The sequence below is a fragment of the Panthera uncia genome, assembly GCF_023721935.1.
Source record: "Panthera uncia isolate 11264 chromosome B2 unlocalized genomic scaffold, Puncia_PCG_1.0 HiC_scaffold_24, whole genome shotgun sequence".
Taxonomy (NCBI): Eukaryota; Metazoa; Chordata; class Mammalia; order Carnivora; family Felidae; genus Panthera; species Panthera uncia.
Window position 1 is genome coordinate 8,653,022 of NW_026057580.1, and position 9,428 is coordinate 8,662,449.

The 9,428-nt window shown below is 60.5% G+C and overlaps 1 protein-coding gene across 1 annotated transcript in view; it reads right to left on the bottom strand.

The window, feature by feature from the left end:
- Nucleotides 1–235: 235 nt before the first annotated feature.
- ITPR3 (inositol 1,4,5-trisphosphate receptor type 3) overlaps nucleotides 236–9,428 on the bottom strand; it is a 67,345-nt gene continuing 58,152 nt past the window's right edge. The window contains exons 46-58 of the mRNA XM_049653438.1: nucleotides 9,287–9,373; nucleotides 8,628–8,738; nucleotides 8,335–8,527; nucleotides 7,991–8,116; nucleotides 7,355–7,527; nucleotides 6,497–6,661; nucleotides 5,627–5,819; nucleotides 5,062–5,166; nucleotides 4,848–4,975; nucleotides 3,793–3,958; nucleotides 3,193–3,353; nucleotides 1,815–1,976; nucleotides 236–1,117 (exon numbers count right to left, since the gene is read on the bottom strand). Of these exons, the coding sequence (XP_049509395.1) occupies nucleotides 1,049–1,117; nucleotides 1,815–1,976; nucleotides 3,193–3,353; nucleotides 3,793–3,958; nucleotides 4,848–4,975; nucleotides 5,062–5,166; nucleotides 5,627–5,819; nucleotides 6,497–6,661; nucleotides 7,355–7,527; nucleotides 7,991–8,116; nucleotides 8,335–8,527; nucleotides 8,628–8,738; nucleotides 9,287–9,373 (1,839 nt within the window). The 3' untranslated portion in view covers nucleotides 236–1,048. The remainder of the gene's footprint in view (nucleotides 1,118–1,814; nucleotides 1,977–3,192; nucleotides 3,354–3,792; nucleotides 3,959–4,847; nucleotides 4,976–5,061; nucleotides 5,167–5,626; nucleotides 5,820–6,496; nucleotides 6,662–7,354; nucleotides 7,528–7,990; nucleotides 8,117–8,334; nucleotides 8,528–8,627; nucleotides 8,739–9,286; nucleotides 9,374–9,428) is intronic.

The window sequence follows — 9,428 nt, forward strand, 5'->3', positions numbered from 1 at the left end:
CCTCACCAGGAAGAAGTGGAAGTGAGCTCTTAACCTCCTTTGTCCTTGGACTCCTCAGTATGTTTTGAAATACATACAATAAAATACAGACCAGTTCTACTGCGATACAGTTTTGTCCAGGAATCACTGCGAGACAGGATGTCGCTCAGGGCATCTACCGAGAGCCCAAGGTGAGGCCGGGCCAGTGGGCACAGGAGCCCCCACCGCCCCTGGGGAGTGTAGGAAATAGCATCCCTTTCTCATGGACTAGCGTTCTATTAATTTATTTAAGGCAGTTAACATATTAGTTCTCAGGCCAGAGGGTTTGTAAAACGTTACACCAAAAGGAGATAAAACTAACAGTCGAAACCCAGCCGCTCCGACATGCCCCAGCCCTGCCCTCTGGGCCAGCGACTCTTCTCAGGAGGCCTAGAAGAGGCAGGTCCCAGGAGCAAGGCTCTTTTCCTCGGGTCACCAGTCCACCTGGGGCCGAGCTGGAGGGGTGGCCTGGATGATGAGGTCTATGCGCGGTCTACAGCAGATCTGCGGCCCGGAGGGAGCCGTGGAGCCGTGGCCTGGGCTGAACACGGCACCCGTGAATAAGTTAAATAAAAAGCCCTAAAATCACTAGCGACAACAGCATTACTGCACCTCCCTCAGGAGCAGGCAGAGACCAAAATGTAGTGCTTAGAATAAAGACGCGACCCCACTCCTAATCCCACGGAGGAACACAAGAGAATGTCAGTTACTGCTTTAAGGAACAAAGCAATTGTCCTTCCGGAAGACTTCTCTCCTCTAAGGCATTAAGGTAAGCTGAGTCCCCGTAAGTTTCTGAGTCGTTTCTAAGGGCTCTAGGCAGGACTGTCAGCTCTGTGGCTCCCCACTCCATGCTGGCCAGAGCCTGGCACGGCTTGGGGGGTGTCTGGCAGAATGGGAGCTGGAAGCCGAGTGGGCACCTGGCCTTGAGAGGCTGGCAGGCTGGCCGGGCCCCCTGACCCACAGGAAGGGGCAGTGTTCCCGGTCACCACTCTCTGCGATGACCATCCCCTGCTGGGGCCTCCGGTGGCTCTCAGCGGCTCATGCAGTTCTGGACGTCCACAAAGCCCAGGCGTTGCCTGCGTTTCCGCTGCTCTGTCATCTGGGATTAAACGGGTGCCCACAGGTCGGGTCAGGCAGCCCAGAGCCCTCTCTCCATGGGCACTGGGGAGGGGCTGGTGCCCACCCCTCACCCCCCCCCCGCCCCCGCCCTGCCCCTCAGACCCAGCTGCTGCTCAGCCCTGGCAGCAGGCCACAGCCCCCCCACCCAGGGTGCCTTGAGGATGTCAGCCCCAAACGCTTGTCCTCAATTAGTGCATCACAAACCCCTGATTTGGTGCAGCTGGGAAACACCCCACCTAAAAGAGGGGCGCCTGAGCTCATTTAGTCACTCCGGACAGAGAGGAGGGTGCTCTGGGCAAGAGGGGATCTTGAGAAGTGGAAGGGTGCCCTGACATCCCCTATCAGCGGTGAGCCCCTCAGAGCCCCCGAGCAGCTGCTGGGAGTAGGGGTGAACGAGGGGGAGGACCCCTCACACCTGTAGCAAAGGTCCACTTGGCCATGTCTTTCGGTGGACTCAGGGGCTGCCAACCTCAGTCTAACTTCCCATGGGGGAGAGAGCGTATTTGGAACCTGTCTTCCACCCCAGACCCACAAAGGAAAGGAAGGAGCGTGAAGGCCCCAGTCCCCTCCCCTCTCCCCCATGGCAGGCTGGGCTGTGACCTCCCATGGATGGTCTGGTCTGGAGCTGCTCGGCGTGGGACCCCAAGGGTGGGGCCAGGATAGGCCTGGGTGCACACCTGCTCCTTGAGCTCGTTGAGCTGGGCGGTGAGGTGGGACACCAGCTTCATGGTGGAGTTGAGCTTATCCTGAAGAATCCGGATCTCATTCTGCTCCCCTTCCCCCTCGTTGCTCACTAGGGACATGGCCCTCATCCGGGGGAACCAGTCCAGGTTCTTGTTCTGAAAAAAATCACTGGTGGGATGAGCAAGCTCCGGCCCAGGCTAGGAAGGCCTCATTTAGAAGAGCAGTCATGGAGGGGGAACCCGCCGTCACACCCTGGACACATTCCTCCCCAGGGCTGTGTCATGGGAAAATCTGAACTGACTGGGGTCCTCCCCGGAGCCAGAATGAGCTGGCAGTGAACCCTCGGCGGGCGCGGAGGCCACCACGCTGTGACAGGCTAACTTCCTTCAGCCGGCCTCAAGTCTCGCCAGTATCAGCACCATCTGTTTACACTCAGAACACCCTGCGAGGTGGAGGAGGGCTCTGCAGCAGACCCTGAAGCTCCTTCCTTCCTTCCGCCCCACCCCGCCACGCACGCCCCACGCCCCAGGAAGATGCGAGTCGGACAGATGGCACACTGAGGGAGGGGAGGCGCCGCCGAGGATGGCTGGCATCCGACACGTGTCTCAGAGGCAAGGCCACGTTTCCCACGACCGAGGAGGAGCGGGAGGGGGCCACCAGTTTTCTGGCTCCTCGTCACAAGCTGGGGGAGTTCTCAGACCAACAGATAAACCTGCACTCCAAGATCAGTTCCAATTATACACTCAAGAAACAAATAGAACTCCCCCCCCCCCCATAGGTCTTTCCTTTTAGCCTGCAATTTATCTGATGTGCAGTAATCTGAAGATGCACTACATTGAATGGAACTGACGGGGCTTCCTTTACCCGAAAAGCAACGAGACCTTTTTGTTTTTTTGGTTCACTGCCTTCACTCCCTTTTAGTCACTACAGAAATTGGATGGAGTAACTTTGATTCCTCTGAAGTCTGATAGTTGAAAGTTTTTCCAGGCTCCCTCTCGGCCTGGACCATCCAAGCTCCGGGAAGCTGCCCTTCCCCTTGCCGAGCTGGAAAAGGCTCCCTCAGAATGGTCCCCCAAGCAGCAGTCCCGGGACAGGGTCTGCCTGCTCCCCCACCTCCTCGGTATCGGGCAGCCACGGGCCCGGGGACACCACGCACGTCCTTTGGGGCTGACAGGTTTGTTGTGGGCTTTTCCCTGACAACAGAGGCCATGCAGAAGAGCTCGAGGACCCTCGGTAGGTAGCACAGGCAGCCGGCGGGGCCCCAGTGAGGGCTGCCCCCAGCTGCTCCTCAGCTGGCCCTCCCACAAGGGTTCGCGACTGTCCCCCCCGCCCCCACCCCCAGCGGCCGCTGCTCCCGGGCGGGGTCCACACCTTGATCATCTGGGCCACGTAGCTCTCAGGCCCCGTGTAGTCCGTCTTGTTTTTGACGCGGACCAGCACGATGAAGTACAGGTAGTTCCACATGTTGTGCTCGAACTTGATGTGTTCCTCAAAGGACACCGTCTTGTTATCAAACTTGTCTCTCTCCAGACCTGACGATGCAGAGGGTGAGGACGAAACCATCAGGCTCCCAAGAGCCACCGTGGGGCCACCTGGCAGAGTAAACACCCGCCTCTTGGGGCAGTGGGGGCATTTGTTCCCCGGGCTAAAAGGACTGGTGAATGCATGTGACAGCCCACCCTGGGCTATTTAGGTCACTTCTATTTAAAGCACCAGCCACTTAGCCGTGGCGATCCCGCCCTGCCACAGCTGTAGCCTCCCACCAGGGCAGCTCAGCACCACGGTGGCCAGAATCCCAAGAGCCCGGCAAGCAGGAGTAGTTGATAAGGGATTTGTCCTGCAGGTGCCACCCGCTCCTTAGCCTGCAGTGGGTGGGGAGGGGACTTCACACCAGGAGTGGGAAAAGCCCTGGACAGAGACCGGGGGGCTTCAGTTTCCTCTGGAAACTGAGAAGGTGTAAGGGGGCCTCACCGCAGATGAAGCACGTGGTCTTAAGAATCTCCTCCTTCTTTTGCTTCTCACTGCGCAGGTCAGCAAAGGTGTCAATGATCACCCCAAAGATGAGGTTCAGCACGATGATGATGACAATGAAGAAGAACAGGAGGTCGTAGACCACACGGGCTGGGAAGAGGGACTCCTGCAGGGGGGAGGCAGGGAGGCTAGGCCCCGTCACCTAGGCAAGCCAGACTCAGGCAGGGGTCAGGGCTGTGACAGAGGAGGCTCGGCCCTCAGCAGAGGGGGACGAAGGCCCCCGGCTCCCGGGGCCCTGAGGGAGGCAGAGCAGACCCAGCCTCACTGTGGGCAGTGAGAAGTACAATCACAAGCCCTGAGTGTGACTTAGGAGACAGCGGACTCAGAAAAGATACCGGCGAGGCCGGCGCCCTGTGATAGGAGTTTGGCGTGGGGCACTGAGGCTGTAGGTCGAGGCCTGTCTCTGCCCCTAACCTTGGGCTGGGGACAGAGCCAGCTCTGAACGCCTCTGCCCCACCCTCAGGACGCCTGGCCTCACACATTCTAGAAACACTGTCTGACCTTGGAAGCGGCTTTCCCATGTGGCCGAGGACAGACTGAGTACTGGTAACGCCTGGCTGCCTGAGTCAAATCCTGAGGCGTCCTCACGGAGCAGACTCAGCTTCCCCACCCTGCCCTCCCCTGCTGTGGGCCGGGGCTCTGCCTCGCAGATGAAGCCAGCGCAGCCGGGGATCCGCCCGGTGTCTGACTCACGCCTTCCCCAGCCTGGGCAAAGCTCGGCTGCCAAGGTCTTTCCTGAGAGCAACTACAGGGAGCCGGTGGGGAGGCGTGAGCAGACGGGGGTGGGGAAGCTCAACAACCATGTAACCGCGCACTGGACCCGGTGGCCAAGCAGGGAGAGGGGATGCGAAGTGGGGGCTTGCAACATCGGAGAGGGAGGGGGGCCGAGCTGCTCCCCCAGGCCGTGACCGTGACCCGAGAGCAGGACCTCGCAGTGGCTGACGTGGCCAGGGCTCGGGCCACGTGGATTTGGGAGCGGGGCAGGGGATGCTCACGTCTTTGGAGGGCTTGCGGAGAATGTCGCCCACGCCACCACCATTGCGCAGCCCGTGGTTCATGACAGTGACGATGCACATGAGCAGCGTGTCGCAGGCCCGCTCCGTGCTCTCCAGCTCTTCGTTCCCTACAAGCGGAGTATGTGCTCACACCCAGGCCAAGCCACCCGCCTCTGCGCCCCTGCCCCAGGCGCCCAAGACACACTGCCCTCACCTTCCAGGACCTCAGGCACTGAGACCCCTGAGACACAGTCCAGCTTGTCCCCACTGCATGTGCCCACAAATGTGGCAGCTCCATGTGGCATCCCCAGGGGGCTGGCTAGAGAGGACGTGGGTGAGGTCACCAGGAAGTCCAATGGCCATCATTCCCCTCGCTGTGCCCCCCGCCCCACATCCTCCACGAAGCCTTCCCTGATCCTGCGAGCTCTCCCCTCTGTCAGGCTACACGTGAAGGGTCCTCATGCCCCTGCTATGCACAAAGGACAGGAAGGGGGGGGTCCACACCCCTGAGCCTGGCACACAGGCAGCCCCTGCAAACACTGAGTTTCAGATGGATGCCAGGTCTGCAAGCAGGTGGCTCCTCAGGGAGCAGAAGACCAAGGCTCTCCCACCCATTCGGTGTGTCCCGGGACAAAGGGAGTTCACAGATTGCTGTGAACTAGAAACCCCCACCCCAGGACCCGAGAGGAGGAACTGAGGCAGGGCGCCTGGTCCTGACACGGGTCGTCTGTGCAGCCCCTCTCAGCCCCCACACCCTCCCAGGAGAGGAGCCGCCAGACCTCCAGAGTGATTGCCGGGCAGCCGGTCAACCTCAAGGATGAAGTCATCCTTGAGGAAGAGGAAGCCAACGATGGAGAAGAGGTAGACCAGGATGAGGGCCAGCAGGGCGGTCAGCAGGATGGAACGGCCATTTCGAGTCACACTCTTGATGACGTTGAACAGCGTCTCCTCCCGGTAGATGAGGTCAAAGAGCTGCAGGGCAGGGACAGGGCCTTGAGGGGCTGCAGATGCCGCTGGATCCAAGGGCTGCCCGGCTCCCAGTGGTTTCCCACAGGCTCCTCCAGGAGGGTCTGTGCTTGGGCAGGTGGAACCAGCCTAGTGGGCCTGGCGGGGAAGGCTGCTCAGAGGCACCTGGAGTTCTAAGGCCAAGGGAAGGGAGTGGCCCGGGAGAAGGTGTGAGGGCTGAATGGGCAGGCAAACACCACACCCGGGGGAAGAATTTTTTGTGTGATTTGTGTGCGTTGGCTCACTTCAGCCTCACAATCACTCTAGGAGGTGGGTGCTATTAATCATCCTCGTTTTATAGATACAGAAGTGAAGGCACGGGGCAGTTAAGAAACTTGCCCCAAATCACAGAGCTTGTAGGGGCCACGCTGGGATGCCAACCCAGGTATTCTGGTTCGAGTCCAAGCTTAAAACCACTACCAGACAGGGGAGATGAGCCAGATGGGGGCCGGGAGTGGCCATCAGGGCCCCGAAGGCTGGGCTGGGGCCAGGTAGAGGAGGACTCTGCAAATCCAGCCCTCCCAGCCCAGCAGCAAGAGGACCGGACAGAGAGACTGGCACTGGGGAACCACTAGCAACTTGAGGGAAGCCCCGACCGCCCCCACCCCCCCACCCCTGCCAGCCCCAGCCCCCAGAGGGCTCACCAGGATGCTGTAGAAGAGCTCATGGACAAAGAGGCCCAGGACACTCGTCAGGATGTAGCCCACATGGTAGAGGAACTCCATGTCCATAACCATGGCCTTATAGCCCCGGATGAAGGTTCCGCGGTTGCCCACAAAGCTCACCACAAATACAATCTTGTTGGTCAGCTGGGGGCAGGTAGAAGGCATGGGGATCAGTGCCCCATGGCCCACCCTGAATCTCCACTCCCTGCCGCCCTGCCCCCCCAGTGACCAGCTCGGAGGCCAGCCCTTGCCTAGAGTGGATCTGAGCTGGTCCTGCTCAACCTGGCAGGCTCAGCATTAATGAAAATGCCTCCAGAAATGTACCTGGACTCTTGGATAGAACAGGGGAGGAGCCCCGTGGGCCCCTGGCTCCAGGAAGAAAGTGAGATACAGATAGAGTCAGACCAAGCAGACCAACCTTGGCCTCTACGGTGACTTGGTAAGTTCGGAAGAGGGGTCTCCCCCCACCTTGCTCTGGGTACTTTATTTCCAGCTGTCAGGAACTGTCATAACATACAAATCTTTAATGTCTACAGTACACACAGTGCCTCTGGGCAGTGCCCGACTAACACCGTCTACACAGCAGCCCTGAAGCCAGTGCCCCAAAGTGACTCCTGGCTGGCTATCTCTGAGTGCCGGTTGCCCCAGGCTGTCCCGGGAGACAGTGGAGGCACAGAACGGTCCTAACCGTGGAGCTTTAACAAGCTTGATCCCGACACAGGCACAGGGGGGTTAGAGCAGAGCAGTGGCTGCCGGGAGGCAGCAGGCCAGCCCGAGGTCCAATGGCGCCATGAGCCCCAAGGGTGGTCTGGGGTGAGGGCTCCCTCTGGCACTCACGTTGAGGGCGCCCAGGATGTTGAGTGTGGGCCCAATGCCCAGGTAGTAGATGGAGCGCAGGATGAGCGCCACAATGAGGGGGCGGATGCTGTAGCGCTTGGTGAACAGGGCCGCGATGGAGAAACAGATGAGGATCCAGAACAGCAGTGAGATGAGTGGGGAGCCCAGCACGCCTGGGGGCCAGGGTGCAGGGTGAGCACTGGTCTCTGAAGCCCACCACAGCCCCAACAGACCCCGAGAAGCCACCTCCTCCCGGAAACCTTCCCTATTAAGTTCTTGGTCACCTGGTATTAGGGCCTCTCCTGCACCACCACACCTGCATGTCTAGGCTTAAGGCAGGAGAGGCCCTATCCAGCTGCTGCTATCATAGCTGAGCTCTGGCTCATGCACGTGTGCCCGTGTGTATGAGAGAGACGTGTACTGTCTCCGGAGGTCAAGGACCCTGTCGTCGCACTGGACCCCGTCTGTCTCTCCCCCCATGATGGGGTGCAAAGCCCAGAAAGTAGTGCAGGGGTGCCTTTCCCCCACTCTGCATCTGGTCCCCTCAGAGCCTGGCTGGCCACAAGGCTCTGCCCAAACCCAGGGAGGAGGCACGGTGGTCTCCAGGGCCACAGTCTGCCAGCCTTGTGTCCCCACCTGTGGACGCGCCCTCCATGTAGGGGTAGAAGAAGGCAATGATGATGTTGATAAAAACTGCCAGATTGAAGGAAATACTGCCCCACAGGGTCATTCGGCGGGAGAACCAGTAGATCAGTGGCATGCCTGGGGGAGATGTGGGTGGGTCTCTGGTTAACATTGTCCCCTCATCCCACATGGCCTCCCCCTCCGGGGCCCCCAGCACCTGCTCAAGCTCCAGGCCCCACTTCAGGGGGAAAACATGACTGGAGCCCTCCTGGAGTGGGGTGGGGTGAGGCAGCCCCCCCTGACAGGTAAGGGGGTCACCAGGGGGCCTTGCCCTCCCGCCCCGCGGGGGTCCTCACTGCGGAGCTTGCGCTGCCACTCCATTTCGTTGTGCAGGAAGGAGGACTGGTCGAAGAAGTCGCTCACTTTGCTGCCCTGCTCATCCTGCTCCGTGGTGGTGAAGAGCCGGTGCTTGGTCTCCTCCGTCAGGAACTGGCAGATGCCAGGCACCGGGAACACGATCTGCTCCATGCTGCGGTCCTGTCGCACGATCTGGGTGCACACAGGCACGTGGTCACACCCAGGCCACAGCCCTCAAGGGCCAAGTTCACAGGCCCTCACTCACAGCGCCCCTACTGCCCTCGGGCCCCACCTCTATCTGGGATGTGTGGTTCTCGTAGTAGGCCAGAGGGTCCTCCTCCTCCTCTTGTGCGGGCGCGGAGGACTTGAGCATCTGGGACAGCTGCTTGTTGTTGAGGCTGAGCTGGGGGTAGAGGGGCCGCCGAGGTCAAGCCCCGCAACTTTCCACCGCTAGACCTCACACCAGAGCCCTACCTGCTCCAGGTGCCCCCCTGCCAGACGAGACCCAGCCTACTCCAACTAGGATGCAGCCCAGAAGAAAGAGGGGATAAGCGGGGAGAGCCTGTCGAAACAATTCTATGGGCCCCTCAGCACCCACGGCTCCAGTTCCAGGCTTCCAGACCTCTCCCACAACCCGGCTCCCACCTCTACCCTTAGGTTTCACCCCGGACCGCCCACCCTCCCGGCTCCTCCCACCCTGAGCCCCGCCTCCCCATTCCAGCCCTTTACTCAGGTTCAGGCCACACCCCCGAGTCGTGCTCCGCCCAGAGTTCCTGGACTTGCCCCCGGGCTCATCCCGTATTCCAACCGGCCCTCCGATCTCGCAGTACCCTCATCCCCTCCCTCAGTTCCCAGCCTCGCCCCCAGATACCAGCCCATCCAATCTCTCGCCCAGCCACGCCCCTAGACCTAAGCCCCGCCCCACACCCAGCCTTGTCCCCGCGCCCCCACCATAGAAGAGATGCCCTCGGCCTCCTCCTCTTGGATGCGCTTCACTGGCTTGAGCAGGTGCTGCAGCTGCTTGTTGTGCCTGGAAAGCTGAGGGAGAGGGCGGTGCAGAGTCACGGGGCGTGGTCGCTGGGGTTGGGGGGGG